General features: G+C 37.9%; 1 protein-coding gene across 2 annotated transcripts in view; it reads left to right on the forward strand.

The window, feature by feature from the left end:
- The window catches only part of DPH5 (diphthamide biosynthesis 5), a 39,878-nt gene that overhangs the window by 8,089 nt on the left and 12,846 nt on the right, over positions 1-18,943 (forward strand). For both annotated transcript variants that reach the window (XM_055584947.1, XM_055584948.1), the window contains exons 4-5: positions 332-440; positions 12,923-13,043. In XM_055584947.1, the coding sequence (XP_055440922.1) occupies positions 332-440; positions 12,923-13,043 (230 nt within the window). The remainder of the gene's footprint in view (positions 1-331; positions 441-12,922; positions 13,044-18,943) is intronic.

Consider the following 18,943-nt stretch of genomic DNA (forward strand, 5'->3'; position numbering starts at 1 on the left):
TCAAGTTCAGTTGCTGAGTAATATTCCACAGATGTCTTTTGCAGGTATTAACAGAATAAAAAGAGCAAGTTAAAAGTCCCTTTTTTCTGTAGCTGCCAAGGCTGCTTTAAGAGTGTTAAAGGCATAATTTAACATTGTACAGGGCCTGTGTAAATTTATACACTTGCCAGAATTCCCAGATGACAGCTTAAGCAGGTGCTTTGAAATATTTGAGGGAGAACAGTGTCCTTGACTGATTCTTCTTGACCGTTTGGGCTCATGAAATGTTGTAGATTTACTGAAAAAGTCAGTTTTTGTTAGTTTAACCCAACCTGATCTTTTCTCACTACAGGGCTACAACACACAGTGATCTTATTCTAAGAGCAACAAAACTGGGGATCCCTTACAGAGTTATTCACAATGCGTCCATAATGAATGCTGTAGGCTGCTGCGGTTTGCAGGTAATACTACAAAAGAACAGTTTTCTTAGTGGTATTTAGCAAAAATGTTTTTGTTTTCTGCAAATTCCCATAGATTTTATTATATTTCATGAGTTATAAGACAATATTATTTTATATAAGACTGTGTATTAAGTTTTTTAATACTAGGTATTTTATACTAATTTTCCTATATCTTAGACTTCCCCCCTCCCCCTTAGAATAGATCATTGAAATTTATCTAAAGAAAGATTTTAATTCTATATCCAATTGGTACATACAAATTGGTTAAGTATTCCTAAAACCTTTTTACATTATTCCAAATGACTTACTCTGCATTGCTGAGGGCCATGTTTTTCCACATGGGTATTGTTTTCTGTGTGTTCAAGAGCACTATGATGGAGCACTTCTTAAAATAATACATAAAAGAGCTAAACGCCAGTGATATTAGGCTTTTAAGCCAACTTTGCAGTTACTGATATGCAAAGTTAGTTGTTTTTAACCCAGAAATCTTGGTTCTGAGGAGTTAAAGGAGTGATCTGTAGCTGCGTTTAAGATTTTCTATTTCAAAGTTGGAACACGAATGCCAGGAACATTCATGTTTGAAATTTGTGTTCTCATGTTCACATGTATGTAATCCATGACAGTTGTGACTGCTTATGGCCAATAGTAGTTTTAAGACTCCATTGATTGTTAAGACATAGTCCTATTTCAGATATAATAGGAAAGAGAATTTGCACCTTACCACCTGTGAAATACATCTTCCTGGAATACATAATTTAAAATAACTTTGCAAGTAAGGGACGACAGGAGCTGAGAACTGTTGGCCTGTATTACTTGGTTTCCTTTCTGTGAATATGAAACAGACATTTTATTTTCATGAAATCTTAAATATTTCATTCATATATGTGGAATATTCTCAAAATCAAATAAAAGAAAAAATAGTTATTCTTTGGGGAATCATTTATGTATTTCCAGTATCTTGGGAGGTATAAAGATAGCTTAATCCTTTCTGCACATTTATTTTAAAGGAAATATAATCATATAAAACTTAATTAATACTTGTATGCTTTAGTGAAGCCCATGGGTAAAAGCTGCTGTCATTTATGAAGTAGTGGCATGATTATTCTGATAAATGCAGTTTAAAATTTTCTACACACTAGTTAGATGTCCCAGATGCATTACCACATAGAATAAGAGCTACTAATTATTAGGCACAAAGAGACAACTCACAGCCAGTGGATCACCTAGCCTCTGAATTCAGTGCTAGCTGTATATATGGGAAATCTCAGAAAACACTTTTTCTTTTATTCATCCGTTAAAAAAAAAAAAATAGCTGTTTACAGCAAGAAGCTACATTACCCTTGGAACTCAGTGCTGTCTCTGGGGCTTTAGAGGGACCTATATTTTTTGTATTACCTAGGAAGAGTAGTTCACTTTAATTGACTAGTCCTGGCCAGTCATCCCAGAAATATTGCCTTTGGTTCTGAAGAACCAGAGAAAAAGTATAAATTATTTACCTTTCAGTATTCATTACTTGCTCTTGGTTATAATTATGTCCAAATTGGTAAAGAACTTTGCTGTCTGTTTTGTCTTCTAATAAAATGCATACTTTAAAAAGCCTTGCCAATTCAAGTCTTTTTTTTTTTTACACTTAAAATTCTCTCTGAACATTTCTGTGTTGGAGTAAATTGAATTCTTGATGCTCAGATTCTTGAGTGATTCTCAGTCTAATATGCTTTCCTCTGGATAATGCTGCCTTTCAATCATTTAAGAGTGATTGCCAGGAGAAAGGAAAAAAGAGAAGGCAAAAATTTTCATGTGTTAGACAAAAATATGTGAATCTTAAGCTAATTGACTATATATATGTTTTCATATTGGTTTTGTTTTTATATCTGAAGAAGGTTTGTTAGTCCCTTTCCATCATATTTTGCTCTAAATTATCTTATGATAATCTATTATTTAGAGTTTTTAAGCCTAAATTTTTAAAAAGATCCTTGTCTTTATTACATAAATCTGTTATCCAGACTGGTTAAAGTTAGACTTGTCCCTCTGATCCTCTGCATTGATAAAGAAGTGCAGAGTTATTTTTCTTATGTTTAAAATGAATGAAGGTATTTGAGAAGGAATTTACTAAGAGAATTGAAGTTTCTATACATATAAGCCCTCAAGATCATATCCACATTTACATATATTATTATTATTTTTAAATGTAACTTTCAGTTTTACATGAGATTTCTCTAAGCAGCCACAAAGTATTGTTTCCTCATCTTAGTTCTGTTCTCTAATCTGGATATGAATTACTTACTGCTTGTGTGAAAAACAGAAGATAGCTTTCTGTTTTCTGGTTTACGTATTTATAAAATCTCTATGAAAGTATAATTCTTGTACCATGCAAGGTATTCATATGCCAGGAGAAGGAGAGATTGATGCCTTAAGTATTGATGCCTTTGTATAGTTTTCTAATATAAAAAACATGGAAAAATAATTGTATGCATGGCATGCTTAAATTTTAAAATAAACATCTATCAGTATCCTGCATAATGTAAAAATTCTGGCAAAGTCTCCTTCCTTATAATAGCTGGTCTTTTTCTATTTGCTGTTTTGACTAGCATTTATGGAAAAGACAGTAACCTGTACCAGTGGTCCTCTGTCTTTAGTGTTCATCAGAATTACCTAGAGGGACTATTAAAGAGTTTGCTGGGCCTTCCCTTAAGATTTTCTGATACAGTATATATCTGGGGTAGGGGTCTGAGAATTTGCATTTCTAACAAATTCTCAGGTGATACTGAAGCTGCTGGTTATAGGCACCACACCTTGAGAATCACCAACATAGAAAAAACATTTCTTAGAAAGTTAAAAACTGTACTGTCATTCTTTTAGTATGATAGAGTTGGAAAAGTCGATCTTAGTTCCCAGAAATATGCTTGCTAAATGTAGTATGTTACCTTGCTGTGCTCTCTTGCTCAATTTCCTAAAAGGGAAGTGGGCACCACTTTCGAAAGGCATTCTGTCATCTCTGTGAAAGAGCTTTCCTATGAATTCAAAAACAGCCATCAAGTTATTGAAGAGAAGTGCTACTTTGGGTAAGGTGACAGACCTAGACCATATGTACTTTCCAACATCTTTACCTTAGGTTAAGGAAGAGGAGTATGAAATTCCTTACCTGAAAATGGGTACAGTATTTTTAAGTTATCACTTATTATCCCTTCAAACTGTCTTTTTTATTGTTTTTAAAAGCAGCATAGAGAGCTCAGAATCAACCATCGAGTATTTTTTTTATTAACTTAATAGTTTATTAACCAACAGGAGACTCTTAATTATCAGTATCAGTGAAGGTAAGTAGTTGCATAGGCTAACACTTCTACTCACACACACAGACAGTTGCTATGTGTTTTATTACAGTATGCCATAAATACAGTTCTTTACCACAAATCACATATACCTAATGAAATTTTTGTTGTTGTTAAATGGAAAGTATATTAGAAGTTGCCAAGTTAGTCATCGTTAAGAGGAATAGTTATCTGTTTATTCAGCAAATACCGTTTGCCTTCTTATTGGGTTTTCAGATGGTAAAGAATTGGCCTGCAATGCAGGAGACCTGGGTTCAATCCCTGTGTTGGGAAGATCCCATGGAGGATAAATGACAACCTACTCCAGTATTCTTGCCTAGAGAATTCCAGGGACAGAGGAGCCTGGTGGGTTATAGTCCATGGGGTCACAGTCAGACTTGACTGGATGACTTTTACTTTCTTATCATTTGCCTATTGAGTTTCTTTCAATATGGTAATAAACCTGACCAAGAAGGTCTGTGCTCTCAAAGAGCTTACATTCTAGTAGGACAGAGAAGCGATAACAAAATAAATGTCAGGTAGTGGTAAGTATAAGAAATTCAAGAAGTCTGCTAGGTTAGAGAGTGACTAGATCACTACTGTTGTTGGGTGGTCAGGAGAGGTCTCTCAGGGTGCTAACATTTAAGATTAGATAGGAACACATGTATACCTGTGGCGGATTCATTTTGATATTTGGCAAAACTAATACAATTATGTAAAGCTTAAAAATAAAATAAAATTAAAAAAAAAAAAGATTAGATAGGAATCAGGAAGGGACAACCATATCCCAAAGTTTGGACAAAGACTCTAAAGTGGAAATGAGCTTGGCTTCTTAAAAGAAACTAAGGAAGGCTTGCTGGAGAGTTAGCAGACACAGGGGAGAGTGATCTGAGGCTGGATAGGTGGGTGGACTTGGATCACTAGGCTGTCTAATACACTATCAGGAGTTTGGATTTTATTCTAAGTGATATAGACTAACTGCCTTTAGAGGGCTTTAAGCAGAGCAAATACTTGATCTGATAAGTGTGTTAAAAAGATATCTCTAGCTGGTATGTGGAGATAGAATTGCTACGAGGCAAGACTAGAAGTGAGGAAATCAGTAAGTTTATTGTATTCCTTTAGAGGAGAGATGATGGGGGCTTAGATCGCATGGAGAGGGTGGGGTATAATAGATGATAAGTTCTAATATCCTATATATTTGGAAGCTAAAAAGTTGGCCTGTTTTCCAACTTATTTTTTTATTTATTTATAAAATATTTATTTGGCTGTGGTATCATACGGGGTCTTTCTTTGCATCATGCAGGCTTCCCTCTAATTGCAGTGTGCAGGCTTAGTTGCTCCTTAGTATGTGGGATCTTAGTTCCCCTACCAGGAATTGAACTTGAGTCTCATGCATTGTATGGCAGGTTCTTAACCCCTGGACCACCAGTGAAGTCCGTTTGCCAACTTTAGGCAAAGGTTACCTAGATTTTCACTGAGTTAACTTTGAGATTTTTCATAATTAAAATGTTAGTTACAAACGTGTACTTTAAAATCATGTTGTTTTAAATACCTAGGCAACAGATACTTGTAACACATTATTTGTATTCTGAGGATTTTTCTAGTCAAAGAAAAATCTATTTATTTATCAAGAGCCAGACATGGTGGTTATATTTAAACATTCCTGGTAATGAAAAATCAAGGATTTTTCTAAGTATAAAAAAGACAAGAGGAACAAGTCCTCTTTTTCTTGAAATCTTCAAGTTAAACATTTAGCAGTGTAATCATGCTCTGCTTTTGAAGAGTCATTTTGTAATTTTTTCCTTGATAATAAATGACATATATACTCAAAAAATTGGAAAAATACAGTAAGTATAAAGAAAATAAAAGCATCTATTGTCCCACCTCCTAAAGGTAAACACAGTTATCATTTTGGTATATTAGTCTTTTTGCTTAGCACTTACTATGTGTACATTCTCCTGAATCTCACAAACTAAAGAACTATGTAATAATAAAATGCTTTTTTTTGGCCTAGTATTTATTTATAAATAATAAATTTATTTATTTATTATAAATAACAAATAAATTTATTTAGAATTTATTATTAGCAATTTGTGTGATAGAATGTATTAATTCCTGTAAAAGTTTGATGACTGAAATAATTTTGAGATACTTAAAGGAAATGTAAATAAAACTGTTTAATGAAACTAGGTAGCAATGATTTCTGCATAAAAACTTCCTTATCAGTTGTGGCTGACTTCAGGGAAAAGGCTGTATAAAAGCATTTCATCATAATGAAATGCTTCCACTTTCTCTGACTGTTGCATGAGTGACCTTGATTATTGCCATATGTTCCCCTGTTTATATAATACCTTTCTACTTGGGGAAAAATATATATTACTTTCAAAAAGTAAGAACTCATTTCCTTCCTTTTGTAAAATAACATTAATTGTGATAGTCAGCATTTTTGACCTTGTCCTAGTTCTTACTGTTAGTTTTCAGAAGCATTAAATTGGTTTCATTGCTGTCCAGGCACTATTGTAGAAATGATAAAACCTAATGAGTACAAAGAACACCAGATTAGGTAATAAGGGTATCAGAGCTCTGCATTACTATTGTAACCTTAGAAAATCTTAGAAAAACTCATCCAGTAAGTTCTCTTTTCTTTTAGTCACTTCAGAATTATTTTTGACCACCTGTTAAATCATGAATACATTAAATTTTTTCCCCTTCCATTTCATTTCCTTTTCTTTAGTCACTGTTTTAATAGCCATCTTACCATCATTCTCTTACAGTTTATAGTTTTCTGCTTAAATTGTAGGTCTGATTATGCCATTCTTCTATTCAAACAGTCCTGGTAAATCTCCATCCTATAAGAGAGTTCAGTTACTTGTGTATGTTTATGTGCTCATCGTATTATAAACTCCTTAATTTACTCATCTTCACATCTTCCTTGCTGCTTTATTGCAGTGTCATGCATGTAATCAATGTGCAACAAATATTTGCTGAGTTGCATTGCTTATTTATTTATCCCCCACTGCTTGCCCCCTACCCCAAGTGGATCTTGTCTTTGGAATTGTATGCTTTAAATTGTGATTCTTTCACTTAATTTGTATGTGGGCTCTCTTATTTATATGTGAAAATATAAATCTTACAGCTCTTCTGTCTACATAGTCATTCAACTTTATCTGTGTACCTACTTCTGTGTGGACTGAGGTTCGTGACATTGTACAGGAGACAGGGATCAAGACCATCCCCATGGAAAAGAAATGCAAAAAAGCAAAATGGCTGTCTGGGGCAGCCTTACAAATAGCTGTGAAGAGAAGAGAAGTGAAAAGCAAAGGAGAAAAGGAAAGATATAAGCATCTGAATGCAGAGTTCCAAAGAATAGCAAGAAGAGATAAGAAAGCCTTCCTCAGCGATCAATGCAAAGAAATAGAGGAAAACAACAGAATGGGAAAGACTAGAGATCTCTTCAAGAAAATGAGAGATACCAAGGGAACATTTCATGCAAAGATGGACTCAATAAAGGACAGAAATGGTATGGACCTAAAGAAGCAGAAGATGTTAAGAAGAGGTGCCAAGAATACACAGAAGAACTGTACAAAAAAGATCTTCACAGCCAAGATGATCACAATGGTGTGATCACTCACCTAGAGCCAGACATCCTGGAATGTGAAGTCAAGTGGGCCTTAGAAAGCATCACTACAATCAAAGCCAGTGGAGGTGATGGAATTCCAGTTGAGCTATTTCAAATCCTGAAAGGTGATGCTGTGAAAGTGCTGCACTCAATATGCCAGCAAATTTGGAAAACTCAGCAGTGGCCACAGGACTAGAAAAGGTGAGTTTTCATTCCAATCCCAAAAAAAAGGCAATGCCAAAGAATGTTCAAACTACTGCACAATTGCACTCATCTCACACACTAGCAAAGTAATGCTCAAAATTCTCCAAGCCAAGCTTCAGCAATACGTGAACCATGAACTTCCAGATGTTCAAGCTGGTTTTAGAAAAGGCAGAGGAACCAGAGATCAAATTGCCAACATCTGCTGGATCATAGAAAAAGCAAGAGAGTTCCAGAAAAACATCTACTTCTGCTTTATTGACTATGCCAAAGCCTTTGACTGTGTGGATCACAATAAACTGTGGAAAATTCTTCAGGAGATGGGAATACTAGACCACCTGACCTGCCTCTTGAGAAATTTGTATGCAGGTCAGGAAGCAACAGTTAGAACTGGACATGGAACAACAGACTGGTTCCAAATAGGAAAAGGAGTACGTCAAGGCTGTGTACTGTCATCCTGCTTATTTAACTTCTATGCAGAATACATCATGAGAACTGGGCTGGAAGAAGCACAAGCAGGAATCAAGATTGCCGGGAGAAATATCAATAACCTCAGATATGCAGATGATACCACCCTTACGGCAGAAAGTGAAGAGGAACTCACTCTTGATGAAAGTGAAAGAGGAGAGTGAAAAAGTGGGCTTAAAGCTCAACCTTCAGAAAATAAAGATCATGGCATCTGGTCCCATCACTTCATGGGAAATAGATGGGGAAACAGTGGAAACAGTATCAGACTTTATTTTGGGGGGCTCCAAAATCACTACAGCCATGAAATTAAAAGACACTTACTCCTTGGAAGAAAAGTTATGACCAGCCTAGATAGCATATTCAAAAGCAGAGACGTTACTTTGCCAACAAAGGTCCATCTAGTCAAGGCTATGGTTTTTCCTGTGGTCATGTATGGATGTGAGAGTTGGACTGTGAAGAAAGCTGAGCACTGAAGAATTGATGTTTTTGAAGTGTGGTGTTGGAGAAGACTCTTGAGAGTCCCTTGGACTGCAAGGAGATCCAACCAGTCCATTCTAAAGGAGATCAGTCCTGGGTGTTCTTTGGAAGGAATGATACTAAAACTGAAACTCCAGTACTTTGGCCACCTCATGCGAAGAGTTGACTCATTGGAAAAGACTCTGATGCTGGGAGGGATTGGGAGCAGGAGGAGAAGGGGACGACAGAGGATGAGATGGCTGGATGGCATCACCAACTTGATGGACATGAGTCTGAGTGAAGTCCGGGAGTTGGTGATGGACAGGGAGGCCTGGCATGCTGCAATTAATGGGGTCGCAAAGAGTCGGATGCAACTGAGCGACTGAACTGAACTGAACTTCTGTGTATAATCTTTCTTACTGTTAGCAAAAATCAGTGTGATATCAGTGTTAAGCAAAATGCATGTGAAGATTAAAAACAAAAACAAGTATTCTATATAAAAAAGAAAACTAGTAACTCTTGATTAAATGGTTTTGTGGTACATTTTTGGACAGCCCTGCTGGCTCAGCTTTCTTTTACATCACAAATTTAAGTGATCTGGTTAGGATATACATACATAAAATGATATATGTAGGGCTTGCTAAAGTTCCTAGCAAATTAAATTTTCTAATTTTTCCATATCCAAAAAAGATACTTTTTAACTTAAAAATCACAAAATATTTTCATTTGAATATAAAATGTGTGTGCATTCTCAGTTATGTGTAACTCTTTGTGACCCATGGATGGTAGCCCTCCAGGCTCCTCTGTCCATGGGATTTTCCAGGCATGAACACTGGAGTGGGCTGCCATTTCCTTCTCCAGGGGTTCTTCCCGACCCACGGACTGAACCCAGGTCTCCTGCAATGCAAGCAGATTCTTTACCATCTGAGCCACCAGGGAAGCCCTTGAATATAAAATACCAAAGCATTAAAATCTAATTATAAAATGGAGTTTACAAAGCATCTGTGCTTCTGAAAGAAAGGAAATATCAGCAGTGAGATGAACAATAAGACTATTAAGGTCATTCAGGCAAGTGGTATTGAGAATTCAAACTAAGGTAGAGAGAAAAGAAATGAATAGTATCTGGGTAAACTATAGAGCAAGAATTGACAGGAATTGGTACATAATAAGATGTCAGGAATTAGACATACTTGTTAGAGGCAAGTCAGGCGGTACTTACTTCTAGACAGTTGCTTAATGTCACTTTCAGTATTGCCCAAGATTTCCCGCCTCTGATCCTTTGTTTACATCATCTCATTCTGCATGTTCAGCTTCCCTAGGCTAAATCTGACCCATCCTCTAAGGTCCAGCTTATAATCTGTCTATTCAAAAGTTACCTTCAGGTGCTCTCTAGGTGGGGGAAATGCTAAACTCTTATAATCTATATCAAATTTTTTATTATTGTTTATTATCTCATATTTGTCTTATGCATTTTTTCACTCTTAACTAGTGCCTTATATATGATTAAATATTTCATTTTGAATTGAGTTTTTATCTTCAATAGATTAAAAAAAATCATGATTCAGTATCAAGTTAGATAAACTGCTTTCCCTATAACTTACTCTCGGTTAAAATAAAAAAAGTCTGTATTTACTTACTGTTTTTGAAAACTGCTCTTTTTATAATCTTTAAATGTAGACCTGCATCAGTAATGGTTTGAAGGGAAATGATCATAAGAACAAATGCTTACATTTTTAGGATGGTAGGTACACAGGCCTCGGCAACCTCAGTTCTCGTCAACTGTATGATTTTGTTCCAGTTTCCTTTTGTACTTTACTGGTAAGTCCTTGAATTGTGAAACACAAAGGGACTGGTCCTTCTGTTCTTTGAGGTACTGACATCTAAATGGTGAAACTGTTTGCATAATGTTCCAGAATTCATTGAAGTAGTTTGTACCATAGCCATGGAAATGGTTACAGTCTATAAATCAGGGTCCTAGAAAGCAGTGCTTATGTGAGGTTTTCTTTAATCGCCCAAATTAGACAGTTCAGAGAAGCTTTTACACAAAGTGTTTCAGCTAGTGTTTACATGTGACTAGCATCTCAATGCTCTTTTAAATGAACTGTTCCTTGCTTTTTGAGTGAAGAATTTACATCCATGACTATATTTCTGTGACTCTTAAAATATTGAAAACTTGTTTATTTATTTATGGTGACATATATAATTTTCTTTAATGGTTTTACCTTAAGGCTTTTTAAAATAAAGTAATGTTAATATTCCAAAATCTGATCAAAGATGCCAAAAATCCTTTTCAAAATGTAAATGATTGAACTTGTCAGATTAAGTCATAAGCATAGTTTCAAATATTTGGTAATATTTGAGCTCATTCCAGTAAGGAAAGCAGTTGGATTATAGTATAACACAGCATTTTAGAACATCTTCATTATAAACATTATCATTGTTTGATTATTACATCCCTAACATTTATTAAGTTTTACTATGGCACTGGGCACTACATACAGTATATCAGTTAATCCTTAACAAAACAGATTGTTAGGTTTATGATTATTATATCGAATTGGCAGGGGAGTTCCTCCTGGAAGTCACCCAGCTAGTCACCATGATCATCCAGGTAGTAGGAAACAAAGCCATGACTCCACAGTGTTTGCTTGCTGTGTAAGGTATAAGTAAGACTGCATATTTCCTGAGAGCTGGAGCTCTGTTTGCTTCTCACTTTATACCCATGCATAATGTAATGCCTGGCACATCGTGGATGATTCATAGTAAATATTTGTTAGATACGTTTGCCTCTTATAGAACAATAGCAGTGACAGAAACCCCCAACAGAGCAAGACTTATTCCTTGTAGCTTACCTGAATGAATTCCAAAGATCTCACATTGAAACTCGACAGTTTTTTTTACAGAGAAATCATATTGGGTATGGCTGGAAGGTTTATGATTTCATTCTGAGAGTTACATAGGTCTTTGTAAACTAATCTGTGAGTTTGACTGCCCTTGAATAGCATGGCTTCAATGGGGAAATCCTCTTTAGACAATTTTCAAATGGACTTTGGGAATAAAGCCTACTGGTAAGTAGGTTGGAGGTTGTGACCATGTGAGGAATATGATGAAATGAACCTTCTCTTGGTAGCTCAGAGTCATCATTATGAGTATGAGTGATAGTTTTTAAGTTTTTCATGTATAAACATTGAGAAAGGTTGAGCTTCTTTAGGCATGTAGAGATGGGGGACTCTGAACATGCCTCTTGCAGCAGCATTGTTCAAATGAAGAACTTTAGGCTTAGAAAAGTTAGGTGATCTCGTGAAGTCATACAGCTGTTTCAACCGAACAGCTAATTTGTGGCAGAGGACTAGGTGTGATTTTCAGCATTTAGTGCCTTCCAGCTGTATTAAACATTATTTTAGGCACTCTTTAATTGAATAGTTAAGATCTTTGTGTAACAGCTTTAGTATTAGGTTTTACAATACATTAAGTCTTTGAAAATAAACTCCATTGTGCAATACCTAGATAAGAATTAATATAAGAATATCATTCACAGTTTAAATAACTTTTTACATGTTATTTGGTTCACACAACTCTGTGGGTAGGAAGGGCATGTGTTATCACTGTTTCTATTATAGAGATTAAGACTTGGAAAGAAAGAGTAATGTCACCCAGCTAACAAGTTGCAGAACCAAAGCTCAAAACTAGAATTTCTCAACATAAGATTTGGAGTTGGATTCACTTAAGTGAGATGTGTGGCTAGCCTGGAAGCAAGTTGGAACAAAGACGCTTCTTGGTTGTGTGATGATCATGTGGAGTAGATGGGCCACCGTGGGGGGAAAGAAGGAGGTTTGGGAAAAGGCCCTTATCATTGAACTCTAGAGTCGGGGAATAAATAGTGGGGAAAGTAAGGGCGTAGGTTTTGAGATGTGACCACAGTGAATATGCAGTGTATGAATTTTACTGAGCTGGCATGGTGGAAAGGAACTCTCCCTCAGACCCAGGTTTGAGTTTCTTCTTACTAAGTAGCTGTGTGACCTTAGGCAAGCCAGTTTATCTTTCTGAGCCTTGGTGGACTCCTCCATAAAATGAGGGTAATAGGAACCTTGTGAACACTGCTCTGACTGCTCACAAGTCTTTTTTTTTTTTTTGGCTTCCTTCTGGGTTCTCTGTATTTCAGTATTTTTAGCAGCTACCTAGCTAAATCATGAACTAGTTACATATGTTCCTGTACTGAATACAGAAATACTAGAAGCCTCCTACCGAAAGGGCATCAGAATGACACCAGCTGCTATGGAGCAAAGGGAATTTTTATTACTTTTTTTTGATGACAGAGTTGATCCCCAGTGCATCTCAAGTTTGGGTCTCACTTTTTATTTCAGTTGTTATCTATGAGACAGTAGTTAGTGAATTGTTACATCATTAATTAATGTTTTTATTTTTTCTAGTTGTATAAGTTTGGAGAGACAGTGTCTATCGTTTTCTGGACAGACACTTGGAGACCAGAAAGCTTCTTTGACAAAGTGAAGAAGAACAGACAAAATGGCATGCACACATTATGCCTACTAGGTAAGTGCTCTGCAATTTCTCTAGGGTCACAGTATGGAGTTGTCATATCATTCTTGTTTTGATTTTGTATGAAGGTAAAACCGTTCTGTGTGATATGGTCTAGCTACTCTGTGCATGGTGTGCCCTCCCCCATATTCTTGTGGAGAAGTGAATTTTCATTCCAAATAAGAATTAAGAGCCTGTCCTCATCAATTTACAGCAACTCAGAAGACTTAAACTGAACATTTACTCTTACCAAGTTCCATCCTATCTTTCTTGAGGTGTCCTTTGAATACTGCAGTCGTGATGCTATCAGAATCACAGAATTGTAGATCTGAGAGAGACTCTGGAGATCATCTTCAGTGAAATTGAGGCCCAGAGACATTGGATCATTTTCCCACTATCACCCAGCTTATTGGTTGCAGAATTGGTAGAATCTACAGAGCCTGTAATTCACAGCTCTTTTCACAGTATTATGCTGCCAAATTGTATTTCCTACCTAGTGTGGAAAGAGTTGGGGTGGCTGTCTTTGTGTACAAAGATGATGGTACTGATAGAGCTTCAGGAGTTTCAGCTACTGCATTTGCCAGCAGAGGTACTGGAATTATAATGATTCACATTCATTTTCAGTTCCTCTTCTACAGTATGTGTTGTAAAAATACTATAATTAGAGCTTTAATCTGTGGCTGGTCAACAGAAGAGAAATAACTGTCATCTTTGATGACTTGGAAGTGACACTTGTACTTGACATCAGAAGACAAAATCTGAGTGCTACTCTGTACTAACTAGAGAGTATTTTGAACAGTCCATACCTTTGCCTTCCTTTTTATCAAATAGTAATAACCTTTTTCTTGTCTTTTGGAAGTGTTTAGATCAGTATGTGTGTGTGTGTGTGTGTGTGTGTGTGTGTGCACACATATATAAAATAAATACATAAAAATAAATGCATTATATTTATTTACTTTAAAGTTTCTAGTCTTTTGTGTTGAAGTCAGATTACTATAACACTGTAATACTATAAACACTGATTCACAGTCTTGTAGTTTGTTTTTTTTTTTTTTATCATTTGTTGGGAACAAAATGCTCACATATTGGCATCAGTCCCTGGATCATACACTGAATTGCACTGTTTTGATTCTACTGTGTGTGAAGTTATCCAGTATAAGAATGTCTGCCATGTAGCACAGAATCAGGGCAAAGAAAGAACCCATAATTTTGACCTCTGTAGTAAGTATAGATATTCAGAACATTAGAAGAGATTCCTATTTGCCAAAGACATTTAGGCTGTCTCGAGGGGTGGTCCTAAGATGGCGGAAGAATAGGATGGGGAGACCACTTTTTTCCCCACAAACCATCAAAAGAACATTTAAATGCTGAGTAAATTCCACAAAACAACTTCTAAATGCTGGCAGAGGACATCAAACACCCAGAAAAGCAGCCCATTGTCTTTGGAGATAGGAAAAAATATGAAAGGTAAAAAGAAAGACAAAAGAGGTAGGGTTGGAGATCCGTTTTGGGAAGGGAGTCTTTAAAAAGAGAGAAGTTTCCAAACACCAGGAAACACTCTCACTGGCGAGTCTGTGGTGAGCCTTGGAACCTCAGAGGGCAACATAACCAGGAGAAAAAATAAATAATTAAACCCCACAGATTACATGCCCAATGGTAGCTCTCAGTGGAGAAGCAGTGCAGATGCTCACATCCACTACTAGCAAGTGAGGGATGGGCAGGGAGGCGCGGGCTGCATTGCTTAGGGTAAGGACCAGGCCTGAATGCCCTGAGGGCAATCTGAGGGAACTAACTTGAGATAGCAAACCAGACTGTGGGATAGCTATCCCACCAAAAGCCCTAACCTAAGACACCCCCAGGCCCACTCACAGAACAAAGGACTGAGCAGAGCTAGCCAGCTGTGGACCAGCCCATCCCCTGCTGGAGACAGGCAGGCGAAGGCAGCCAGAGACGGAAGGGGGAAATCGTGGCCCCAAAGAGGCACCACCTACCAAACTGCGAGTAGGCTTCATTGCTAACCAAGACTTCTTGGGATTCTGGACAGTCAGCGTCCGCCGGGAGGGTCGCAGCCAGAGATCAGCTCCGCAGAAGAGACACATGGCACACCTGAGAAGGTGCACTGGTTGTACACCCAGAAAACCGAGTGGCAGGGATGGGGGAGGCAATAAGTTGCAGCCTTCAACTGGGGGCAACCACGCTCGCCAAGCACCTGGTCACCTGAGCTGCTAGGACCTCGGAAGGGCACAAAACACAGGCCCAACCGAGTCTGCGCCTTTGTGGAGTACTCGAGTACCTGAACCTGTGTGGCTTAGACCTGGGAAGTGCATACAACCCAGGGCTGGCCTCAGACAGTTCCCGGCAGAGCAACCCAGAGCCTAAGCAGTGTAGACTGGGAAAGCACACACACCGTGAGTGGGGGCAAACCCAGTGTGGCTGAGACACTGCAAGCACATGCCAGTGTTATTTGTTTGCAGTGTTCCTCCCTCCCCACAGCACAACTGAACAAGTGAGCCTAAAAAAGTGACTACCGCCCCCTTGCATCAGGGTGGAAATTAGACACTGAAGAGACCAGCAAACAGAAGAAGCTAAAACAGAGGGAACCACCTTGGAAGTGACAGGTGCAATAGATTAAAACCCTGTAGTTAGCACCAGCAGAAGGCAATGGCAACCCACTCCAGTACTCTTGCCTGGAAAATCCCATAGATGGAGGAGCCTGGTGGGCTGCAGTCCATGGGGTCGCTAAGAGTCGGGCACGACTGAGCGACTTTACTTTCACTTTTCACTTTCATGCATTGGAGAAGGAAATGGCAACCTACTCCAGTATTCTTGCCTGGAGAATCCCAGGGACAGAGGAGCCTAGTGGGCTGCCATCTATGGGGTAGCACAGAGTCGGACACGACTGAAGTGACTTAGCAGCAGCAGTTAGCACCAACTACATAGGAAGGGGCCTACAGATCTTGAGAAGTGTAAGCCAGATCAAGGAACTATCTGAAAATGAACTGACCCCACACTGTTCACAACAACATCAGAGAAAGTCCTAGATATATTTTTACTATTATCATTTTTTAAATTAAAAAAAAATTTAAGTCCTCTATTACTCCTTTAATTTTCATTTTTATAACCTACTATTACTTTGCAGAAAAGAGGCCCTATTTTTTAAAGCAAACTTCATATATTTATATTTAATAATTTTTGTGACTTTGTTTTTTTCTTTAATATTGTATTTTTGAGAATCCAACCTCTGCCCTAGATTTTTAATCTTTGCTTTTTGGTATTTGTTATCAATTTTGTACCTTTAAGGACCCAATCTTCAGTACCTGTTTTTACTTGGGAATGAGATTACTGGCTTGACTGCTCTCTCCCGCTTTGGACTCTCCTTTCTCTCCACTAGGTCGCCTCTATCTCCTTCCTCCCCCTTCTCTTCTCTACCCAACGCTGTGAATCTCTTTGTGTGTTCCGGACTGTGGAGAACACTTAGGGAACTGATTACTGGCTGGATCTGTCTCTCTCTTTTTGATTTCCCCTCTTTTCCTCCTGGTCACCTCTGTCTCCTTCCTCCCTCTTCTCTTCTCTGAATAACTCCATGAATATCTGTGAGCGGTCCAGACTGTGGAGAGCACATAAGGAAGTGATTACTGGCTAGCTTGCTCTCTCCCTTTTTGATTCCCCCTCTTATCCTGTTGGTCACCTCTATCTCCCTCTTCCCCCTTCTCTTCTCCCTGTAACTCTGTGAACTTCTCTGGGTGTCCCTCACTGTGGAGAAACTTTTCATCTTTAACCTAGATGTTTTATCATCAGTGCTGTATAGATGGGGAAGTCTTGAGGCTACTGTAAGAATAAGATTGAAAACCAGAGGCAGGAGGCTTAAGTCCAAATCCTGAGGACACCAGAGAACTCCTGACTCCAGGGAACATTAATCAATAGGAGCTCATCAAAGCCTCCATACCTACACTGAAACCAAGCACCACCCAAGGGCCAAAAAGTTCCAGAGCAAGACATACCATGCAAATTCTCCAGCAACACAGGAACATAGCCCTGAGCTTCAATATACAGGTTGCCCAAAGTCACACCAAACCCACTGACATCTCAAAACTCATTACTGGACACTTCATTGCACTCCAGAGAGAAGAAATCCAGCTCCATACACCAGAACATGGACACAAGCTTCCCTAACCAGGAAACCTTGACAAGCCACCCGTCCAACCCCACCCACAGTGAGGAAACTCCACAATGAAGAGAACTCCACAAACAACCAGAATACGGAAAGGCCACCCCAAATACAGCAATATAAACAAGATGAAATGGCAGAGAAATACCCAGTAGGTAAAGGAACAGGATAAATGCCCACCAAACCAAACAAAAGAGGAAGAGATAGGGAATCTACCTGATAAAGAATTCTGAATAATGATAGTAAAAATGATCCAAAATCTTGAAAACAAAATGGAGTTACAGATAAATAGCCGGGACACAAGGATTGAGAAGATGCAAGAAAGGTTTAACAAGGACCTAGAAGAAATAAAAAAGAGTCAATATATAATGAATAATGCAATAAATGAGATCAAAAACACTCTGGAGGGAACCAACAGTAGAATAACGAGGCAGAAGATAGGATAAGTGAGGTAGAAGATAGAATGGTAGAAATAAATGAAACAGAGAGGAAAAAAGAAAAATGAATTAAAGAAATGAGGACCTCAGAGATCTCTGGGACAATGTTAAATGTCCAACATGTGAATCATAGGAGTCCCAGAAGAAGACAAAAAGAAAGACCATGAGAAAATACTTGAGGAGATAATAGTTGAAAACTTCCCTAAAATGGGGAAGGAAATAAGCACCCAAGTCCAAGAAACCCAGAGAGTCCCTAACAGGATAAACCCAAGGCGAAACACCCCAGGACACATATTAATCAAATTAACAAAGATCAAAAACACAAAGAACAAATATTAAAAAGCAGCAAGGGAAAAACAACAAATAACACACAAGGGGATTCCCATAAGGATAACAGCTGATCTTTCAACAGGAACTCTTCAGGCCAGGAGGGAATGACAGGACATACTTAAAGTGATGAAAGAAAATAACCTGCAGCCCAGATTACTATACCCAGCAAGGATCTCATTCAAATATGAAGGAGAAATCAAAAACTTTACAAACAAGCAAAAGCTGAGAGAATTCTGCACCACCAAACCAGCTCTCCAACAGATGCTAAAGGATCTTCTCTAGACAGGAAACACAGAAAGGATGTATAAACTCAAACCCAAAACAATAAAGTAAATGGCAACGGGATCATACTTATCAATAATTACCTTAAATGTAAATGGTTGAATGCCCCAACCAAAAGACAAAGACTGGCTGAATGGATACAAAAATGAGACCCCTATATATGTTCTCTACAAGAGACCCACCTCAAAACAAGGTACACATACAGACTAAAAGTGAAGGGCTGGAAAAAGATATTCCACGCAAATAGAGATCAAAATAAAGCAGGAGTAGCTGTACGCATATCAGATGAAATAGAATTTAAAACAAAGGCTGTGAAAAGAGACAAAGAAGGACACTGAATAATGATCAAAGGATCAATCCAAGAAGAAGAGATAACAATTATATATGCACCCAACATAGGAACACCGCAATATGTAAGAGAAATGCTAACAAGTGTGAAGCAACAGTTAGAACTGGACATGGAACAACAGACTGGTTCCAAATAGGAAAAGGAGTACGTCAAGGCTGTATATTGTCACCCTGCTTATTTAACTTATACACAGAGTACATCATGAGAAACGCTGGGCTGGGGAAGCACAAGCTGGAATCAAGATTGCCAGGAGAAATATCAATAACCTTAGATATGCAGATGACACCACCCTTATGGCAGAAAGTGAAGAGGAACTAAAAAGCCTCTGGATTAAAGTGAAACAGGAGAG

The sequence above is a fragment of the Bubalus kerabau genome, chromosome 6 (genome assembly GCF_029407905.1).
Source record: "Bubalus kerabau isolate K-KA32 ecotype Philippines breed swamp buffalo chromosome 6, PCC_UOA_SB_1v2, whole genome shotgun sequence".
NCBI lineage: Eukaryota > Metazoa > Chordata > Mammalia > Artiodactyla > Bovidae > Bubalus > Bubalus kerabau.